Consider the following 23,776-nt stretch of genomic DNA (forward strand, 5'->3'; position numbering starts at 1 on the left):
CAATCATCTGCAGAGCTTAACTGAACAGTCTCTCAGCACATCCAGATCTTGTCTAACTCAGACAAGCGACATCAGGGACAGCAGTCTGCAGGACATCCATTAAAAGTCAAGGCCGTAAAAAAGCAGCGTCACATCATTCAGCACTTTCATTTTCTGCACCACTATCAACATCAAACAGTGACAATTCTTAGTAGCTTGTACCTGTTTTAGAGTTGCAACAATTTTCTAAGGACTAAGGATATGCAACACACGCTTCAAGCAATTTTCTTACCTTACAGTATATTATCACTTTACCCTGCTAAGGGCTGAAACTAATTTAATTCTATACCCTTAACCTTATTGATACACATTTGCAAAATTTAATCCTACATTAGTGCCTATAAAATGTTGTTCCATTATTTTAAAGAGTTCACTTGTTTAATTCTGTCATCAGAATTTAAACAAGCAAGTCAGTTTCCTTAAAGAATTATCACTACACCATATGAATTTTCTTGATATGCGTAAGCATAAGCATGAGCATAATTTTACAGGCAACAGATTTTTAAGTTCTATAAAGGCACTACTTTTTGAACAAAACTTTTCCAGGGTAACACACACTGCTTCCAGATGGCACAAAAGAAATTAACTACATAATACATATCAAGATTTTATATTGTTTCAGCATGACATGAAAACTATGAGCAATTTGATCACGTTTCCTCAAATTTCTGCTTATACTAGCAACAACTTAATTTACACAAGAAAAAAGCCAACTGAAATTTCAACTTCCATTTAAAAAATTCAACTCATCCACATTAAAGAATGAAGAGGATCACATAACAAAGTTACAAGCAAAATAATGAACAAATCATCTGCTCTATTAGTAAGTTCATCTCCAAAAAGAGATGTATAAAACATTACATCAGATGATTACTTCACCAATTATGCCTAATACAGCAATTCTGGCAACATCACATAAAATTACAATCCTGCTAAAGCACAACAGTGCGGAATAAAGTGTCATCAAAAAATGCCAGAGATCTTGCCTTGCCTTAAAAACATCTTCATCCACCGGTAGAGTAGTTGATTACTCCTATATCAATGCCTCAGTGCAAGGTCAGTGATGATTTCATCAATATTACCACTTGAACAAATCAATTATTTTTCAATTACCCTATTCTAATACAGATTTCAAATGGCTCTCTCTGCTGTTGAAGAAAAAGGGAGCAATGTCTTAATAATATATATGCCCTCTAGCCTTGAGCTGAAAAGAGAGGGGAATCAAATAAAGTTCTCCAAATAGAGAAATGCTTCAGAGAAGACCTAATTTAATTATAACTTTTTAAGGTTCATAATTCTTTCCGTTATCTTCCAAATATACCAGTCTATTACAGAGAGTTTGACAATCTCTGTTCTGCCACTTAGTAACAACTTGCCTATTTCTATTTACAGTTTTCTTTTCTCTCTGCTATCACTGCAATCTCTCCCAAACAGCTGAGAAAAGACAAAGGGATTACAAAGCACAGCCAGTATTAGACATCAGAGGAACAAAAATCAAAAAACTAGTTTCACTGAACCAAAAGTGAACTGTAGTCAGTACCAATGTTTTGGTGTTTAAGAGGGAAACAAAATTCAGTATTTGCCACTAGCTGTTTTTAAATAGGATTTATGAAAAAAAATTGAAGGCACAGAAAGTCTGCAACACATCTCAACTCAGAGCACAGCAGTTTCCTGCCTAAATCAGATTTATGTAATGTCAGGAAAAATTTAACCATAGCTACTCAAATTCATTGTGAAAGAAACCTGATTTTTCCTCCAGACAAACAGTAATATGGTTTCATCATCCAGGACAGAAAAATGAAAGATTTTGGACACTTTGATCTTCCTTCATCAGAGAAAAGAACTTATGATAAAGTGTGAAACTCAATATATTTAAGAATGGGTCTACTGCAAAAAAATTTACAGAAGTGGGCACACAAAATTATAAATTCGAGCCACATCCTTTCAGTACTTTTGAATTCTAGAAACAAAAAGTTCCTAGAAAAAGTAGCTCAACTTGAGATACAACTAGACAAAAAAGCCTCATGGAACACGTTCTCATAACTCTCTCTTACCAGTGCTGTCGACAGGCTGAGCTTCAAGTGGTTTTGGTACTGGTGTATTTTTGGGTCTGGCTGCAACATGATTAGGAGATGGTGTGCTGTCTCCATTAACAGCTTCCACACTGAACGTGTTCTGTATTGCAGAGCTGGAAGGTTCTTGATTGTCTATCCCATTAGAAATGTCACAAGCAGATCTTGGTAAAAATAAAAGATGATTTCAGGTTACTATAAGCAACATGTTAAATGGTTACACAACTAAACTAAATGCTACACTAAACCATGCTATAGAAACAGATAAAGAAATGGTGGTAAATTCACAACTGTTTATGTCTTGGTGTTTGCAGCCTAGATAATTATTTTGGTTTCACACTTGACTGTTAAGAAAAAAGCAATAATTGGTTTTGAGGATTTCAGATACTTGTAACAGGTAAGAGTTTCCATTTTTACTTTCTCTTTTACTCTTAATGACATATCAGAATTTAATTGAACAGACTGATGCACCTGCTGCATCTTCCAAAACAGCCTTAGGGACCCTTCCAAAGTGCAGCTATGAGCAGGAAAGCCTTTTCTCTCATTAAGAAAGAGTAAAAACTGGTTTTGTTAGTAGTATCACTAAAAATACTCATAACATAAGAAAGCAACAAAATTCTCCCTCAGTAAAAGGAAAATAAGATGAGCTTCTCTAGGCATTGGCAAGATGGGACATAGTGAGGACAACTACACATAGGCAGCTCTGTGTTTGCAAGGCCATGTGGAGAAATGTATTTTAAGGGCTTGTGAATGGAAAGTTTTGTTCAGTTACAGTGGTACATTGGTTTTGCACTTAAATCTCTTTCAGAATGCTTAAAGCCATCCACCAGAGACACATATTTTCAAAATCACACTCAATGCCAACTACTTATCACCTCAAGGAGTAGAGGTTAAATAGTGAAATTATTTACTATTTTATCTCACAAAAGAATTTCAGAACAGTTAGAAGTCCAACTTTGTGGAGTAAGAAGGGAAGAAGCAGCATTTCCATGCTACCTTACCTAACTCCAAAGGATCAGTGTAAACAGACTGATCAGCTCTGGACTACCAACTCAATTTACCTCCAAAAGACATGGAGAGAAGCTACCTTAAATCTTTTCTTCATCTCTTAATTTTAAAACTGTAAATCAACACAGCTGGATAGTTGTGTAGAAAACTGCAGTAAGTTAAAATATCAACACCAAAAGCAAGATCCCAGTGAGAGAGATTATCTCTAGCAACAATAGCTGAATGAAAACAAATGATTGTTACTACTGCTTCAAAATGGTATGCAGATGGGTTTCAAATCACTTTTAGCAGTCCCAATTTTTTTCTAACGATAAAGAAAAAAGCAGAAGCACTGTTTTATTCTTACTCAATCATCTTGAGCATCCACTGGGGAAGAGAGACAAATATCCACAAATTCAAAAAAAGAATCAAGTCAAGCATAGAAGGACAAATGTGTCCCTGCCACTCAAATGCATAGCAACTGGATGTTTTTTCACTCCAGTTGGTGTCAATAACTTAAACAGAAATGGGTTCACACAAGGTAACTGAGCAGACCAGTAACATTAAATTCATCTGAATTGACCTATTTGTCTTACTAGAGATGAGGGGACAAAAAAATCTATTCCTAATTCTCTCCAGCCAGCCCTTGAGCTGGTTACAATGGTAGAGAAACCAAGAATTAAGCTCTTAATTAGTCTGAATATCTTTTTCTTGCCACTGCAGGAGGAAATAGGCCTTGGCCTCAGTGTTACAAATACTGCTTGTGAAACTCAATACAAGTCTCTTAAGTTCCTGATTATGACCTTAAAAAGGCTGAGGAGGAAGTAATTCAGGCTTTTTTTTTCCTCTTCCTTCCGTTCAGGTGCTACATTGCAAAAAGCTGCTAGACATTAATAGAAATGGTTCTTAAGCAGCAAAAGAAAATAAATTGAGTAAGTACATAAAAATACACTGAGCCACTGCTCCCCTAATTTCTGCAGCAGCATTTTTATAGATTTCCAAATGAACTAAACTATGTAACTGTCAAACAAATAAGGTTTCTAAAACCTGTGGCAACATAATTTAGACCTCAAAAGATAAAATCTCTCCTCTTCAAAACCATTAAAAAAAACAACAAAAAACCCACCAGAACACAAACAACCCAAACATTTCAACTGATAAATTTGCTGATACACTTCATATCGCATAACACACAAAAATAAATTCCAACCTGGATGAACTTCTTGCTGAAGCATCTCTGTTTTCATGTACAGCCTCGCCATTTTGCTGAACTTCTACTGAACAGTAAGAAACAAATTCAACAGAAATATTCTATTATATCAGTTTGAAATCTTAATCTAAATATTATCATCTGATTTAATTATTTTAACTTACTGGTTGCTGATGAACTGAGATTTGTAAGAGATTCTTGTTCAACAACCAAACCATCTAGCACAACAGTCAGTTCACCTGTTTGCACCATGCCACTCTTGTTTTCCAAAGAGAGTTTCAATTGTTCTTTCACCTTCTCCACTAAAAATGGAGTTGGGGTGGGTAGGGGGACAAGAAGGAAAGAAGGGATAGAGGAAAAATTAAATTCTAAATAATATTAAAAGAGATCTTCAACACACAAACATGATACATGCATTTAGATCTATAAAACTGAACATCAGAGATCTTCAAATCAAAGCAGAAATCATTATGGAGGTGCATATATTTACAGCTGCTGTCTGTACATGCACACTTTATTTTTAAAAAGAACTGTCTGTTTACATTGTTTATTCTATAGGTATGCTAAAGAATCTATGTGGATTCAGTACTTTGTTGTTAATGATTTCCCAGGTCTGCCATTTCCATTAAGCCCTTTGGAAATTATGCACTACTTACATAACATGTGATGGCTTAAAGTCAAACAACTTCTGAACCACACAAACAAATATTAAAAAGTCACTGGGAATCCTTCATTTTACAACCAGAGCCTATATTCATTTCTCTTAGCACCTTTCAAAACTAATTCTAAAAGATCACTGGAAAAAAACATCTCTTTGAGGAAGATGAAAATGCAAAGACTGCACAGTGTCCTCCCTCAATTTTAAAACTATTATTAATGAATCCTTACTAGCATTTTCATAGATTGCAACTCCAAGGATTAAACCGTAACAGAGTACGCCTCAGGTAAATAAAAGTTAAATCAGATATTATTTTCACTGAAAGAAAATTTGAGATAACTGATGGTGTAGTAAAATAATTCAATCTGACTGACAAGCAACACACACATTTGTAGAGAGACATATATAATCCAGAGGTAAAATATGCCGAGGATGCTACGTAATTCTCTCTAAATCAACTGCTACAAGTACAACAGTTAAAGCTACATGTCATAAATCCAAACATGGTCAGCTAGGAGCTCACATTAATCAGGTTTAAATAGTTAAGACCTTTCAATATTTGTGCTCTCAGATTAAAAGATTAGTTTTTAAAGACATGCCCTCATATTTCCCTCCATATCATAGCATTCCAAGTTAAATTTAAACTAGGCACTTCTATGCATTAAATTAGCATTTCCATTTTTTTTTCATTCTTAGCATGCATCATAAGTGAACAATAAACATGAAAAGAGAGGAGGCTGCCATAACCTACTGCCAGATACCCTCAAGCTATTACCTGAAAGAGCAGGTTTGACAGTGTAGTTGGGCAGCAGTTACCAGCAGACACACACTGCTGTGCCACAATGGATTTTAAGGGACTTCACCCCTCTGCAGCAAGCACAAAGCTCCTGAATCTACAGGATTACTGATTTAGCAATACACATTTTGGGAAAAAGTACTATCTCAAAGAAGAGAAGAAACTAACCTATCACTGAATTGTTTAATTAACACATTTTTTAAGTTTTGCAAAGGGTGGTTGGTTTAACTTCTGCTATTTTATAGGTTATCTTCCTAAACCAGATCAGCTGTTGGCTGTAGCTTAATTGGGCTGGCAAGAAAACTGTGAGGTGTGTGGGCAGCAATTTAATAGTTGTGGTGTTTAGCAGAAAAAGGAACCAAATTAATTCTAATGTTTCTGCATACAGAGGACTTCCCGTTCCATTTTCATCAGCAAAGAACCTTTCAATTGCTGCATTTTAGAATAGGTATCAATAAGTAAATGAATTAAGGTTACCAGTCAGATTATTCTACCAGTGAATTCTTAGATAACCCATTAAGTATCTAACTACTGACTTGCTCAAATAAGAAACATTGCACATAAATTACTTTTGTTGCAATGTACAGCAAACTCAGTCAACCATTCCCTGAAAGAATTTGTCAAGCTGTTAGATCCTACCTCCTCAGGATCTACAGTAATCAAATGTTAAATATTTTGTTAGAAATTTTGTTAGAAATTTGTAGAAAGTATTTAGAAATATTTTTTGTGGCTAACATTATTATAACCCAATTTATTCTGATACAGTTTTCTTAAGTAAAAGAAAATTTTCAGCCTATGAAATTTACTGCTGAATCATTATAATACAGTTAAAGAAGACCCACTCAATATTAGATTCTATTTCAATTTTCTGTAAGAATCAGAAAAATTTAGCTTTTTTTATTTTTTTTTCTCCTTTATCCCCACTGTTCAGAACATTCACCTCAGGTTTATATATAGATAACTTGTGAGAAAGGTTAAGATTGGTTTAGCTTTTAGCTGGAATTCTACTGCCACTCTGGAGTGGAATTTAAAGTGTGGATTCACCATCTTGTTCTACTAAAGAAAAAAAATTTTGAATAGCAAATCAGATCTATTCTATTAAAAATATTTAGAAAATATTAGAAGTTACATGGAACAATCAATTTCTAATGTACTACAAGGAAGATCAAAATTGTTTCATTAATCAATGCTTTTTATTGCTCTCTGGGCAGCTACATTATGAGGGACAAATATCCAGAGTTTCTATTAGTGACTCCAGAGAAGAAAAACTTGAAAAATTACACAGCTTTTCTGAAAGTTTTTTTTGGTTACCAAAATTTTTTTTTTTCCGGTTACCAAATCTAAAACAGATCTTCTATCAAATTGGTTACTAGCTTGCTACAAAACATTGAATTTCTGCTTTTACTTTCAGCAACTAATACTCTACTGTTTGCTTCAATAGTATTACACCCCAGTGTTACATTTAAAATGCTCTCAATAGCACAGACATCTCTAGAAGAGACAAGTAAAGATATCAACTGAGAGTCAGTTGTCATTACATGTATAATTAGTAATCTGGTTGCAGGTTTGATATATAGATTAGTAGTAATAATTTTACTTTATTCAAAATATCCTTCATGATAACTTACATTTTCTATTGTGTACTTCCAAAGCTTGTCTCAAGTCTACAGTGGCTCTTCCTAATAAAGCATCTGCTTTTAAAGTGTGATGGCTCCACACTCTAAATTCCAGCGTAGTCTGTGGAGTCACATGCCTGCATAAAAAATAAATTTTAAAAAGATATATACAGATTTTTAAGAATTAATTCTTGTTATTAGGAGTATTTGAACTTTATTCACTTTCTCATTGTATTTTTTGATACTAATGAAGTGCAGTTTTGTATTGCAAGGGGAAATTTTTAACTAGAACTGCAAACACTATAATATCCACACTTAGGATGAAACTTAAAAGTACATTACTATGATAGCCTAAGGAATTTGAGAAGCATCAGACTAACCTACACTCAGCTCAAATGTCAGCTATATAAAACAAATCTTGATTTATGAAAGACTTATTCCCTTCTTCCTCCAGAGTTCTAGCTAAAAACTTGCATTATTAAATGTGGAGAAAAAGGTGGGAAGTATATTTGTCTGTCACTGAAAAGAATAATAGTAAGTATTTTTCTAAAAGGAAAAAACCAACCAAGCATCTATTTTCAAGCAAGAGCCCACTCAACAGGTATCAGCCTGCCATGGAAGTGTTGATAAACATTTTTTGTGAATCCACAAATATATATATAACCATAAGGCATACTCACAGAAATCAGAGAGGAAAATTCAAATGATGAAGCTAAAGTAAAAAGTGGAGGGAAGCAGAAGGTAAAGGACCCAATTGCAGTAATACTATGACAAGCTTTGGCATTGATCTCTCCCCTGCTCAAGCTATGCCAGGTCCTGGAGAGTAACTTTTGTAATACAGGGTCTAGTACTGCGAAGGTGGTCCTGGCTGTGCAAAATAGGAGTAGAAGCACTTCATTGCAAAAAGTCAAAGGCCACAAATCCATAAGTATTGACCTAATATATACAAAAAGTTGTATCAGCAATGATGAGATTAATAATAAAAACAAGCCCCACTCTCCCAACAACAGGACTAATTCTACAGTCATTTGAACATGTTGGACAAGCTGGATATTTTTTGCTGAAATACAAGCAAATATATTTTTGCATTTTGAATAGGCTGCCTTCTAAGGGAGGTCTTAGTAAAAAAGCAGCTCAACAAAGTAAAGGAAAAAATCTCCAACACCTACACGCACAAACATATAGCTCACTCATAGAAGTGAGGGGAATTTGGTAAGCCAGAGAGGTCACTTAACCTCAAATACTATTCCAATAGCCAGAGGAAGAGGGGGCCAGAATACCTTAAAAATACATATAAGGGTAAGACCCTGATTAAGCAATACTCATGAAATGAGTCTGCCATTACCATGCATTGCAATTTAACTAATTTCTATCAGATCACCAAATCCTGCCAAAGCAAACCTGGCTCCTCAAGAGAAACTCAGTATACTGATAGCTCTGCAATTGTTCTAGTTCTTGATCCCAGAAATCATCCTCAGGTCCAAGACGATGTTATTCTCTTTTGCAACACCGCAAAGGCTAATAAGTTCACTAAACCTAAATACCAAGAACTGAGGCACAGGAATACCTACTTGCTTCTGAGCAGGTCTGGAGTAAGTAAGTGCTCCCAAGCAGAGTTCCCTAAAGATGTACCACTCCTCACTCTCCAGCACTTACTGGAATCTAGCATGGCTCCTACTGCTAACAAAGCTGGCTATTGCACACAGACATGTCAGATGCTGTGAAATGTACTGGCCCAGGCTCAACACCACTTGATAGGAGCTATGGTGTTCCCAGACCCAAGTCTGAACCAATATAATCTTGCTTGTGAATAAAGCATTCTAACCAAGAGCAAGACCGCCAGCTCTTCATGGAGTTCTATTCAGGCATATCTACATCCCTAGCATAGTTAAACCAAACTAAACCACAAGAAAATTAAAACAGTATAATATCAGGGAAAGGTGTGAGGTAACTGCAGTTTTTGTGTGCACATCCCTTCACTGGGAAATTCAAAGGAAGAAGTGTGGTTCCTCATAACTACTACTTACCCAGTTGAGACTTTTCCTTCTAATGTTGAGAATGACATGGTTACAATTAGTAAGTCTTTCTAGCAATGTATGCTGAACACAGTGCTGACAAATATCAAGACTATATCATGTAGTGCCACTGTATGCAAGTAACACATTCAGGAAAAAAAATATTCTCAAAACATTGTAAGGATTCAGGAAAAAAAAAATTTGAGATAAATACCAACTTACGTCTGCATTTAAACATCAACAGCCAGAGCAAACTATGTAGGCAGCCAAGCTTAGTAAATATTTGCCTGCAATGTCTGTCTAATAAATAGTATCAAACAACCAAAAAATCTACTTACACTGTCAGCTGCTCATCCCATTTGGGATTTGAAGAACTACTTGATTTTGCTGTTTTCTTAATTTCTCCATCTGCGGTTAATTCCGTGTAGAAAGTTGTTCCAAACCAATTCTTTTTCCGTTTCAGTTTGGCACTAGAAACTAATAAAATACATTGCTTTATCTCTAACAGCATACTGTTGCCGAAAAACAGAAAATGTCCTGCCTACACACTGTATGAAATACTTTGCAAGGCAATGTTTTTCTTCACCTACAACACTTCTGCTGAACAGAAAGAAGTCAATGCAAAAATTACCATTTTATTTTATTAGTAGCTTTTATTTTCAAAAGCTACTTTGTCAGATAGTTGAAACCAAGTGTCACATACTCTTTTCACCACACACTGGCAGGACTGGTTGTACAGACAGCACAATTATTTTAGGGATAAACACTGGAAATAACATAGGTTATTTTCTCATTGTTCTCCCTATTCTCCCCTTAACTGAAAAATGCCTAAGTATATCTGATGATGCATCTGAGGGATAATGAGACAGACTATTTTTTAGTTATATTTTGTTATGAAAGTCGATGCAGTTCACACCTATTTCAAAATGTCCCTGTATAGGAAAGCCTGTATAGAGAGCTTCATTTCTTTGCCTGTATTACCGCATGGTTGAATTTCTGGGTTTACACATCAGTTGGTAACAATTAAGAAAGCTACTCTTAGCTTTCATCTATTTAAACAGCTTTGCAGATGAACTCAAAGGTTTCAGGTAAATATTCAAAAATTAAGAAACACCACTGACCAAAGAAGCTACCTTCCCGTCCAAATCAGTGGTCAGTTCCTCTGTGCTCCTCAACATAAATCCTCTTCCATGCCCAGTTGAGGAAGTCACTATAAAAACCAACAGCAGCCCAATTGCCAAGATTTTAAATTCTATTTCAGGTAGATGGTGTCTTGAAAAGACCACAAGAATGGACTCTCAACTATATTTACCTGCTGGCTCTGCCTTCTCTCTAATTCCTCCCTTGCTTCAGTGTGGTTCTTGTTTACTCCACTTGTAAACTAAAACAAGGCTGAGTATCTTCAGCCATTTGAAAATAATTCTTTCCCCTTCCTGTCCTTTATGGTACTTGCTAACTCAATGTGGAATTTTACTGAACTGAAAGGGAGACGTATTTCTGAATTGCAGTATTCTGAGACATAAACATTAGTCACTTAAAAGTTAGTGGGATGCAACCATCCAAGGTTCTAAAGGAATTAGCCATGGACATTTACTTGTTTCAAATAAAAGGTGCAAACTTAACTTCCTCACATTTGAAAAGCCCAGCCTTAGTAATGCATCATGGGTTATAAAAGGCTTTCATCCAGCTGATGAAAGCTGGATTGTAGTCAACTAAAATTGCAATTCCACACACAAGTCATATTTTTTCATCTCAAATCATGATGTTTTTAAGCTTTGACAACCTCTACTTCTTCCACATTTTCCTCCAGAATTTACTTTCCAAAGGAAAATACAACATTTATTAAAACACAGTTATTTAATAATTATATTCAAGCTTCCTCCTAATTTCCCCTTTTTTTGTCTGATTACATGTTGTTAGTAATTTTTGAGTCCCAAAACATAAAAGGAGACCATGATCATCTTTTGGTTAGGACATCTTCTTAAAAAAACTATGAATAAGTAATAATACCAGCAATACCTCCAAAAGAACAAGACAAGATCTCACCAAGAATATTTGAACAAATACTGATGGCAAAGCATGCCTACAACATGTTGTATCTGTCCAAACTCAAACAAGTCACCACTCCATACAAATTCTTTGTCTGCAAAATGAGTCTATGATACTTGCTGCCTTTATAAAAGTGCTTTTTAAGTATAGTTCTTGAAATAATTATAGCTTCTACAGCAGCATGAATAAAACTGCACATAATTATGCAGTGTAGGTCAGCAATACTACAGTCCCACACTCCTCTGCCTCCTACTACTCAGAATGCCACTGGCATTCATTCCTGTGATCCTGCAATGAAGACTAGGTTTAGAGAACTAAACCTTCAGAAAACTAACCACAAATGTTGTAAAGACTCCTTCCCATTTGAGCCCTGACCCAGATTTCTTGGAGTCAAAAGCAGTCCCAATACCAGAAAAATACAAGACTATTTACATAAGGAGGAGCTTAGCGCAAGAAAAAAAAAAACATTTCTGTAGACACAGATCTGAAATTAAGGGTCATTTGTGTAAGTCAGTTTACAGTTACACATATACATTCAATCTACAGGCAGCTCCATCTCTGCTATTAGTCATTGCCAGTTTTGATGATTCATCACATTATTGAGTAATGTGCTCCTTACATAAGGTTAATAATTTTTGAGGCTCCTCTCTTATCTAATTTCATAAAATATCCATTTGGGGGACTCTTCAACTCTTGCTCAGATAACCTGGCCATCTTTGGATCATCTAGCAAGATGCACCTTTCTTTTGATGCAGCCTTTATTAAGATGTGGTATCTTACTCATGTTTTGCCCAAGTTTTTTTCAGGATAACTTTAATATATTCCTATTTTTACTTCCATTATTACTTCAGCATCCATTTTTACTTCAGCATTCCCAGATTTCTCAAAATCCCTGGAAAGCTCAAGTTAGTTATCAATGGTAAAATAATACTTATACACATAAATACACATATATATATTTATGGTAGGTGTATTTATGTACAGTATCTTACCTATGTGCTGGCATCATTTTTACTTTTAATTGTGGTAACACTGTCACTATTAGCCATTGCTTATTTAGATGCACTTTGCTTATCTTCAGACTACCAGGAAACCCCAGTCCTGTTCTGCCATCCCACAGACAGAGTAGCTCAGACTGACAACAACTGTCACATCATTGACCAGTCCTTGTCCATCAGTAGCAAAATGCATACTTGGTCTGTTCAACAACTATTGAAAAAGTGTCCCCAGCACAATCAGAAAGTTCCAAGACTGTTTTCCAGAAATTTCCATGGATACTGGGATGGCCTATTTCTGCCTCAAACTATGAACACCAGCAGAGCAAAAGCAAAAAAAGAGACTTCACAGCAAATTTTAACTGGATAGAAGGAAACACATTCAAATTGACATGGCTTATCACAAGTAAAGCTGGTAATCTACAGACTTTGAGATACTGAAAATTCAGCTGCACAATATAATGAGCAACCTGATCCAACTTCAAAGGTAGCCCTGCCTTCATCAGAAGACCAGACTAGGGAATCACCAAAGGCCCTTTCCAACCTAAGTTATTCCATAGGTCTGTTAAGTCTAACCAGTGGCCCTAAGGATATTATATTCAACAAATATTTACCTGATATTTAATGAAAGAACTTAATCTTCTGAAGGGCTAGCAAATTCTGTGATCTCCTCCAGTTCTCCACCTTCACTAAAACATTGTACCTATTTTCAGCTTGGGGTTCACTACAACCACCGACCTTTTTCCTAGAATTTCAGTAATCTGTGTTCCCTCTTCAGAATACAAGTCATTAACCACTTGTTCCCAAGCAAAATTTCTTGCAATTGTCTGTACTGTTGTAAAAAATACCTTTTTTTTATTTTGAAGATTTATTAAACTCTATCATGCAACTCACTGTATAATCTCTATTTAGCCTCAAATCACCTACATATATTATAGTCACATTACTAACTGTAACATTCATATCATTAATTAAGATATTAACTAGATCATTTTTACACTCACTTCCAGGAATGCTTTTGTAGAATACATATGTTTTCCTGTAAAAATCTCTATGACACAAATCACTACTTGCCTGTTACTTGCATCTGTAATCTTCCATTACAGTTGTGACTTGTATCAGATCTTGGTGAGGCTGTGGCCATGTCAGAGGTTTAGGCTTCAGCCTAAAAAAAGCAAACAAGATAGCTTATTAAAAAGTACTTATCTCTGCATGTCAGCTACAGCTATTAAATAAAAATAAAATGTTCAACTAATCAAGAAGTTACCAAGTATTATTTAGGTACAGCAGAACACATTATTTCATAACAGCAGCTAAAAAAAGCAATCACTTTGGAAATTTGTCCCACATTACACCTCTAAGGATGCCAAGACACTTCAGTAACATATATATTTACATAGCTTATAACAACTGTGTAAGGCAAGAATAGAAATTCAGCTGTGATATATCAATAATTCTCTCTCTAGAAAACATACTTATGGTCTGATTTCAGATAAGCTGAGCACCAACAATTTCAAAAGAACCAAACGTTTGAAATGTTTACATGCTCGAAAATCATGCTGTCACCAGAACAATACACGCAGTAATGACAGCAATTCAGACAAACCTTTGCATTCTCTCCCTAGATTTGCCACCAGCTTCCTGCCCCACTGCAAATCACTGTGGGTGATTTGTCCACCCACAAATCACTTCCCTCATCTATTGAGACAGGAAGCGCTTCACAAGGACACCCAGCTCATCACTCAGCAACTAAAACTGAGTGTGTCAGATCCCAGCTGGGGCATCCCAGCACATACCCATGCAAACAGCATCACTCCTGTCCTCCTGAGCTACTACACCTGAAACACATCCAGGAGTAAAACATTCTGTTTCTATCAGACAACTACTCTTCACACGAAAAGAATATATATGTGTAAAATAGATTTTCCCTGATCTGGATGAACTTCCACATAATTGCTTTGGTGAATACAACTGGTTTCAATTAACAATATGGGAAGAGCGGTCACCAAATCTTTTTGATCATGCACTTCTAGAAGTATGAAAACTTCGAGTACATTCCCCCAGTACATGTGTAGTTAGTTCTAAATTAAATGTATGTACTGTTTTACTAATACACTCTGTATATATTACAATGTACAGAACCAGAAATTTAAAAGGATGAAATGAAGATGAAATAAACGGTATTTTTAAATATTTTAATGGTAAAAAACCATTATGCTCTTACCAAAAAAAGTGGGGGTTTTTTTGTAAGAGCCATGTGATTGAATATGCTTCAGCATTTTTTAAAATGCTGACTTATCACTTTGTAATACAGTGATTTGAAGGCCTAGTTTCAAATTCAGTTTATTGGCTGTCATAGCTGGAAAACACATTTTACAGAGATACGTACATCCAAATCAAAGTGCATCACTGGCTACACTTTGTAAATCATGACACTCATTTTGCATCTTCATCCACTAATTATGCAAAGGTTTTTCTTGAAATATGGCCATAATTTTCCATCTTCCCTGATATCAATCACTTGTTATTGTAAACCAATGGAAGGCACATTTTTATACTTCTATAAAAAAATTCAGATTCTGAAACTCTTAACTGGGAGGACTTTTAAGCAGATAAGGAAATTCTGCTTCCAAGTTTAAGTCTACAAATACAGAAGGTTTTACAGATGACACATCTTTTCTGGCAACAAAAATCACACTAGGAAACATTTCAAAACATCCATTTTCAAAATACTTTCTCAATAGCATCAGTTTATTTCAAAAAACAATAGGTTTCTCACTTGTTAAAATTCCATCTTGACCTTCAAGTGAGGTATCTTAATTGTCTTTTTTCTTTTTAAATAACTGATAGTCAGCATACTGCTGACTGTTATCACAAAACAGGTCAGGAAATTCGTAACACTTGTTTTTTTCTGTGAGATAAAACATGTAATTAATCTTCAAGTTTTACAACTCTTCTAAGCACTTTGCCATGATAACTAGTGATCCTCTGCACAGCACACAAGATCTTCCTGGTCACACCCAGTGTCATTACAGATTATGTTAGATACTGAACTATTTAAGGTTTTGTTTTCATACAATGAACCACAATAATGACATCCTGCAGCACTTTGTGCACTTATGGCTCCAACTTTCTTGTTGCTTGCCTATGCATGTTGCAGTGAATGAATTCTGCAAGTTGTGCCCAACCTGTAACCTTAGCCAAGAACCTTTTTTACTTTGGTCAAATCAGCCACTCCATCTGTGGTTACTTTTGTAGTTTTTCCATTAAAAAAAAAATGTGGTTATTTAAGAAGACACTGTTTACAATTTATGCTTAAGAATGTCTCTTGTCTGGTACATCTTTCCCTAATGACTTAGTTCTCTGTGAATTTCATTATAGACCCAGAATCTAGCAATCACCATAAGTCGAGCCACACCACAAACACCTATACTTTCATCCAAGTGTCAGTAGAGCAAGCCTCTCCCACTGTGTAATTTTTTCTGATATTTGTTTCTTCAGAACTTTGGCAATGTTTTCCAGACATCTTCCAACAGTATCTGCTGACAAAATAATGTGTTTTAGTTTGTCACCACATTGTTTACCATGTATTATTTCAGACATTTATAGTACCACAGAAAGAGGAAATGCTTCCCCAACAGAATCTGTGTCTTCTGCTACTGAGAAATCTCAAAAGAGGCTTCTAATGACCTATCACCAAGTGTAGTGAAATCTTGTAAAATCTTGGATTGAGTTCATCATGACTTCAACATTGCTGAAAAAAACCTGCAAATGCTTGTACGCTTGTCTTCATGTTTTGGGTGCTTAGTTTTTAAATGCCTTGCTAATTGTGATGGCTTCATACTATCATCAGCTGATACCTCAAGAAACAATGTTCATCATTTCCAGTAGCGGATGTACATCCGTATTTGAAATACCATTCTTGATAAACCAAATTGTTTTGCCTGACTTCCTGTCACCTCTAATTGCCAATGGTTTTATCTCTTAACACACCTGACCAAGAGCTCAAGCTAGAAGTAGAAGAAGCATCAGCTCGGCCATGTTCTTATTATTCATATTATTAGTATTATCTTCAATCCGTGGACTCTTTGCAGGATTTTTTTTAAGCTACTTGCCTATTTTGTGAGGGTTTACTTGTAAAAACTTTGTAAAAACTAAATATTATAATCTGCAAATCCTCCTAACTGGGCCCAAGTAAACTGCCTCCATCACAATACACTGGAAGTGAATGAACAAATGAAGGTGTTACTGTGACCCCATCATACTGTGCAATACTAAATCTGTCTTCGGGACACCTCATGAACCAAACGTGACACAGACCATGCAACATACAGACCTACAGAGGGTGCCAGTATCAATATTAAATAAAGCTTATATTTTAACTGAAAAATAAGAAAGAAATTAAGTCCTAGATTTTCTTCACACATTCCACTGGATGGTCATCTACACCTGATTTTGGAGGCCACTGATATGGAAAACATCATAAAAGCAACAAATTCAAAAAACTCAAATAAACTCAAATTCTTCCCAAGGAACCAAGATCTGCAATCTAGTTCTAAACACACATTGAAAAACTAGTTTAGGCATACTTCTGTAATTGACAAATTATGATTATTTCTTTCCTTCAACTGTTTAACCTATGTAGATCTAAATTGCTGGGGTGGGGGATTGGTTTTCATTTGGTTAGTTGGATGAGTTTTGTCCTTTTTTTAACTTTACACCAAGGATGTGCGAAACAAAATAAATATAGAAATAAATAAATAAATAGTGTCAGAATTCTCGAGTAGACAGTTCATTGTATAATCTCCTCAAACTTCATGTGCTGATTTATCTGCAATACCACTTGCCCAAACCTGAGTTTCTGGCTCTGCAAGCTACTAAGCTGTTAACTGCATTTGGCAAACACGTTTGTCAATCTTCTGATAACAGGGAAGCAAGAATTCACTACACTTAACTTTGCATCATTCCTCTTGAAAGAAAAAATGACCACGATACCTGGGAGAAATTATTGCACTGTGAGGGAGATCTCAATAGCTGATGGAGATGAAACAAAGTTAGGCTTGTGGTCGTCTGAGGGGCATGACTGCAACCCACAACAACAGTCCCCCAATGTTCTGCTCTGACCCTGCTGAATTAACATCCTTCTGTAACAGAAATCTATTTTATATTCTTGCCAATAAGGTACACTTAGGTGCATTTACACCTAAGCAATGATTATAGTTCCACATTTTCGCTATGCTGTAAACAAAATACTGACATGCATGTCAAATACTATTTAGGAAAACACACTAAAATATAGGAAAATTTTTTTAAAAGCATTTAAACTTTTAAAAATAAACATAGGTTTTTAACAACAATACATAAAGTTTTGTGTCATGGTTTATATTGAAAAGGGCTTTATTAAACAGAGCAAATTAGTTGAAGTGACTGATTCTGTTTTCACCATGTTTCAAAGATTCTAACAGTTTCCATCAGGTTCCAAAGCTTCTAACAGCTGCAGCCTACTCATCCTTTCCTAACTGATTAGAAATCAAGAACGGGTTGGGAAGTAAGAGAAAGGAAACATTTAATTTATTTAAGGCTTTGGTCATCAGTTATTTTCATCACTATCTCAGTTACTGACATTTTTAAATTAACAGGTTATTGCCTAATCAGCTCAGATGAAGGTTGATTCTTTCAGGAGACAGCCTGCTCACATGACAATGTTTGTCATTTTCATTCAAGATCCAAAAAGCCACTCTAATGTTAATATTTAAAAAAAAAAAAAAAAAACAGTCTTCACTGCCTGATGCACACTGGGTCATACTAATTTCCAAACATGTTTTTACTCCAGGTAAACAAAGCCTTCAAGAAGGAAAGTCTGCCAAACTAGATTGTACAAGATGAATTATTTTATCTAGAGCTTTGAACATCTATTAGTCCCTAAAGGCTGGTCTGAACATATGAAAAATGCTGCTGCACAGTTAAAAAAGAGAAGCATAATCCAAAACTTGGCCCTTCAACCTTTGACAGAATAGTTACTGGTGCAGACATGGCAGGGAGCAGAGGTGAGGTGAGACAGCAGACAAGAACTCTGTCACAGGAACTGTTTGCAGCGCTGACAAAAACAGTATTACTGACATTTGTAAGGTACTAGTATGGATTGTCATACTCAAGTAAAAGACATGAAAAGCTCTCCTGGGATAACAGACCATGAAAGAGCAGTCCAAAATTAACAAAGACTGGAAGTAAAGAGTGTTGATATAAATGTTCCCAAAAATCTTGGGCTTCTAGGGAGCAAGGCTGCTGCAGAGATACCACACACATATTGAATGAAACTAAGCAGGGACAATAAAGAAGTCCCATAAGTAGAAGAACTGACAGACTTACATGAAGATGGGACTACCATCATTTTTTTACTTTACTAGAGGAAAAACCTTTTATAACCTGAGGAAGATTTCTGGAAGTTCTAGTAGGGATTCTTCCAATACTGAAAATCTGAAAGTTTCAAGGACTAGCAACCTGCCACCTTGATGAGCCAGAAGAAATTATATCTGCACGGCCAAAAATAAACAAAATTTCAACTAAACACATTGTCTGATCTGCAGAAATGCATGGGATGCCAATTAGACCAAGCAAAGTGAAAATACTCATTAGGAGGACTGAGCAATTTTCACATTCAGGGTAATGTCAAAAGCAAAATACCTGTATTTTCTTGATCTAATTTACAAAAAAGGCTCCATTAGAAAGAAAAACAAATAGTGAAGAAACACTGAAAGATGAGGATTTTTAACTAAACAATTTCAAAAGTCAGAATTCAAATAATGCAAGTCCTTACCACTAATGGAAAAGGGAACACTATGGCATAGGGGCAATATTTACGGTTTTCTTGCATCATGGACAATTTTTTTTTTCCTCATGCTTAAATCCCTTTTTCTTGTCTCTCAAAATAAATGCCCAGTTTGGCTCTTGAATATGTCAATTAAGGGTTAAAATCTTTGAGGTTATCTTTACATAATCTTAAAAAGAGGATTACATACAGCAATGTAAGTCACCATCTTTGTAGTTATAATCTTCCTGAAAATGAGGGGATTAATTCTGACATGGCTACAATCACCACACGTTCCCAAATATGAACTTGCTACACCTCTTTATTCAAAGTCTAGGTTAAACTTCATTGATCTGAAGGATGTGAAGCTTTACTTTTCAGAACTGTTCATCAATACATACAAATACCACTGCCAGCCTCAAAATTCCAGGACAACAAAAAATCACTGAGACTCTGGAGAACCCCACGAAGACCACAGTGATCACAACCCTTCTTTCTAAACCACCCTCCTCATACATAACTGTTATATCAACTGGAAGAGTACAATCTAGTTATTAACTTCTACAGCTGATACTTTAATATTACTTCAGTTGTCATATATTATTTTGGGTAACTACAGATTGATTAAGACAAAAGAAGACACAAGCAAAACCATTCTATCAACAACATAGAAGTCTATTAAAAAAATTAAAGGATCTCCTTATTCATATGAATATCTCCTAATTCATATGAATCAACAGTTTCATGGAAGTCAGTCTCATTAACAATAACAACATTTATAAAATTTACACTTCTGTGAACAATACTCTCCAAATCTCAAAATGCTATTAAAACATCAGAAATCAAAGGGAACAACTACAGTGAATATTTCATTTATTTATTTTTCAGTCAGTAGAATAATTACTTATTCGTAGAATTTAAGCAGGCACATTTTAAATTGCATTACTCATTTGAAAATGATTGCATCTAGTGCAGGTATTTCTTGTAAAGCTGAAAGTTAAGAAGTATCACTGGAGCAGCAAACACACATTTATAAATTGCCTGATGATGTGAACCAGTAATTGAGGAGATATTTAATGAAGAATCAAGGCACTCAGATGTAAAAGAGCACACTCACCAAGAGAGCAAACTACTTTCTTACTCATATGGCACCACAAGAATCAAGCGAGGAATAAGAAAAAAAAGTACCAAGATAGTGTGATATCACTTCATAACATATGAAAAATCCCATCACTGAAATCAGTTACATTTTTTTCTACTTTAATTCATTAATATAAACAATTAATGCTAAAGGTTGGAGAAGTGAACAGTGATTTTGAAGGCTGTAGGTGCCAGAATCTCTGTACTGTATCTCTTCTGAGTGTGAAGTATGGGAAGGAAAGATTCTAGGGAAGCTCTGCCCATGGTGGAGCATGCAGGGTGACACAGCAACCCTGTGTGAGCATCTTTCAGGAAAAGACATCTGTTCCACTTTGTTGAGTAGCACAGAAAATCATCCACACTTCTAGTCCTGCCTCCAGGCCCCCTTCTTCCACCAAAGAAACAAGGCTAGGTGAGGGAAGGGAATTACCAGGCTGATGAAAATCAGCAAGTATAGGATCAGAAGCAAGTTTATTGATGGAAAAATAAGAAGGAAAAAAAAGAGAAAAAATGCCTTTTCTTAAGTCAGATGCAAATAAGTTTCTTAATCAATCTCTTTCCATTAAGGCTTTGAAAATCCAGAATTTTTATTCAACACAGTTCTGATTGAAAAGTCCATTTCACTATTTATCAACGTTTAAAATGCTGATGGCTTTGTCACAGCTAATTGAACACATGTCTAATTAACTGTTGTTTTTTTTAAAAAGAACCAAAACTGTATTACTTCCAGAGAGAACCAGTAACTCTATTATCATTTTAAAAATTAAGGATTTCTCCCTTTGCCATCAGGAAACGTTCACCTCAGTAATTTGAGATGCACAAACAGAAACCAGACCTGAAACAGATCTGGAGAAATATCTGTAGACCCAAAAATACGTTGGCCTTTCTTACACTGAGCAGGACAGTAAAGTTACTTCTACAATTCTTCTTGCCCTCTGCAACATTTACAAAAAAAAAAAAAAAAAAAAAAGACTTGGCATTCCCTATATGGATATTTCTGATCATCAAAAGTTTAAATTACAGTAATAATTACACACAGGCAAATAGAGAACTTAAAGTTTTCTTTCCTCAAATGCCACAAACCTTACCACAAACCAAATGCCACTTTAAGAAGCAATGGAAATACTTATCACAAACACCAGCAGGGCCTTCTGAGAACCACTCAATATTTGCTTCATGTTGAATACAAAACTAATTTGTTCTTCACAAAAATTTCATCTCTCCTCCATTTGAGATGTTCTCCTTCTCTACGATTTACTATTTCAGGCCAATTTAGAAAGTCTGCAGTTCCACTCTCTTTTCTAACATGTATGTTAAACAGGAATATACAGTAAAGCCCAATACAAATTTTGGTTTAGTTGCAATGGACTAGGGAAGACTTCATGTAGGCCAAGGTATTAGCTTTAATTAATCAGCAATTAATTGGTGTATGGGGGAAGGCAGGGGAAGAAAAAACAACCATACTCCTGTGAAACAACCTTACTCCTATAGCTTCCAGTAAAAAGCTATATTCATGGATATCTTATACACTTAATGAAAATATTTGCTGGTTTGATTCCTTTCAAAAGAATGCCAGAATTTAAAATACTCATAAAGCTGGCAAAATGGTACCTTGACATGCCTCACAGGAACTCTTTGACATATGCACTCTGTTGCACTCCTGTTAAGGAGCCAAAATTGTTTGAACACAAGAATAAACTTTAAGAAAAAGAAAATATTTCCTAGCTATGCTGTTGTTTTAATTATTTCACGTTACACATCTTTCTAGCTGGCAAAGACTTTAACAAGGGTATATAAAGCTCTAAATGGACATATTGTAATAGTTAAGCAGGCAATAAGTCACACTTAAAATTACTAGAAGTTGCAAAAACATTGAAGAGATTTTTTTTCAATGTCAAATAAAAGCCTTGACAAGCTTCAGTTAATTGAAATTAAGTAAATGAATTGAACAAGAACTATGGAGTAATGAAGCACCATTAAGCAGCAGGTGGGTTTTTTGTCATTCTTACAGATACACTGAAAGAAATGGTTCAGAGGCAAAGCCCAGTAAACAGTGCTTCCATGTGTGACTCCTGCTAGACATATGAGAGAAAAACAAAGTCCAAGTTACACAAACAGCTTTAACCTTTGATTTTTAATCTGGATGCCTTACCCTGAATGTCTGAAATTCTTTCAATTTAACTTAGTAGATCTGTTTATATGACACTGGGGTATTACTTCTTTTTCTTCACAGACTAAACCAAGTTCCACATCTTCTGGTATTCTGTTTTTGCCCCAAGCAGCCAATTCCCATACCTTTTTATCTGCATGAATTTAAACACTTCCTGTTTTTTGAACCTCTTATTTTTTTTGTTGTTCTCACCTTTGCTACCTTTAAATTTCAGTCCTATGTATATTTTTCTTTGCATTTTATACCTATATAATCTAAAATTTTTCTGGGAGATATTTTAATTATTCCACACAAAAGTACACATGAAATCCATATGTTACAAATAAAAAATATTTCAGAATGCAACAAAGTAGCATGCATGCTTACCATCAGGTTTTCTACCTATGTCTTAAAATTTTGCATGAAACTGAAGAACCTGAAACATTACAAGTCCCAACTTATTTGACAGTATGCTCAATGAAGGAAAGATTATTAACTTTCAGAATCCTTGTGAAAACAACTTAAGCAATAGTTCTATGCTCAAACTGAATGCAAAAGATGGTACAAAATGTATTCAGAATCATAAAGCATAGATAAGTTTAATAATTACCCAGTAAATTTGTAAGATGCTGTGAGTAGTACTGAACAGCCTCCTCACCTATGAGATACCATTTGTAAAACAGTAGCATGTGTCACTGTTTAACAGCTTAGAAGACACTAGAAATGGAAATCCGTTTTTCCCTGATCATTTAAAATAATGCTAAGAGCAGTGATTTTACTTCTCAGACAATGGAAATACACAGTGACAGAACTTCTAGGACAGGATTGTAGTAAAGATTGTAGTAAAGTTTGTTGAGCAACAAATTATTTTCTGTGGTACCTACTGCTAAACTTGAGACAGAGGAATACTGAGGGACTGAAATGTAGGTCTCTACCTTAAATAAAAATCTAGGATAGTTTATAAAAATGCAAAGCTAACAACTTGAAACTATTTAATAGAATAGTTAGCTACTTATCAAGATCATAAGATTCCTTCAGATCCCTTTAGTACTTACTCCAATTCCTTAGGTACTGATAAGTTTAAAATACATATGCTAAAAAAAAATAACTATTTCATCAGGCACATAAATATCACCTATACAAACAGATCTGGAAAACCTGAAAGGACAGTAAAATGTACTATTCAAAACATTTGTAACTGTAGACATATTCTATGCTAATGGTGAATATTGGAAACTTTTT

General features: G+C 35.2%; 1 protein-coding gene across 2 annotated transcripts in view; it reads right to left on the bottom strand.

Annotated features, from left to right (window-relative positions):
- WWP1 (WW domain containing E3 ubiquitin protein ligase 1) overlaps positions 1–23,776 on the bottom strand; it is a 58,844-nt gene that overhangs the window by 22,471 nt on the left and 12,597 nt on the right. Inside the window, exons 2-7 of one of the 2 annotated variants that reach the window (XM_058020985.1) lie at positions 13,512–13,602; positions 9,732–9,870; positions 7,391–7,515; positions 4,473–4,610; positions 4,309–4,372; positions 2,094–2,275 (exon numbers count right to left, since the gene is read on the bottom strand). In XM_058020985.1, the coding sequence (XP_057876968.1) occupies positions 2,094–2,275; positions 4,309–4,372; positions 4,473–4,610; positions 7,391–7,515; positions 9,732–9,870; positions 13,512–13,581 (718 nt within the window). In that variant the 5' untranslated portion in view covers positions 13,582–13,602. Of the gene's footprint in view, positions 1–2,093; positions 2,276–4,308; positions 4,376–4,472; positions 4,611–7,390; positions 7,516–9,731; positions 9,871–13,511; positions 13,603–23,776 lie in introns of both variants that reach the window. The other variant, XM_058020978.1, reaches the window with a different exon arrangement.

Source organism: Melospiza georgiana, chromosome 1 (genome assembly GCF_028018845.1).
Source record: "Melospiza georgiana isolate bMelGeo1 chromosome 1, bMelGeo1.pri, whole genome shotgun sequence".
Classification (NCBI taxonomy): Eukaryota; Metazoa; Chordata; class Aves; order Passeriformes; family Passerellidae; genus Melospiza; species Melospiza georgiana.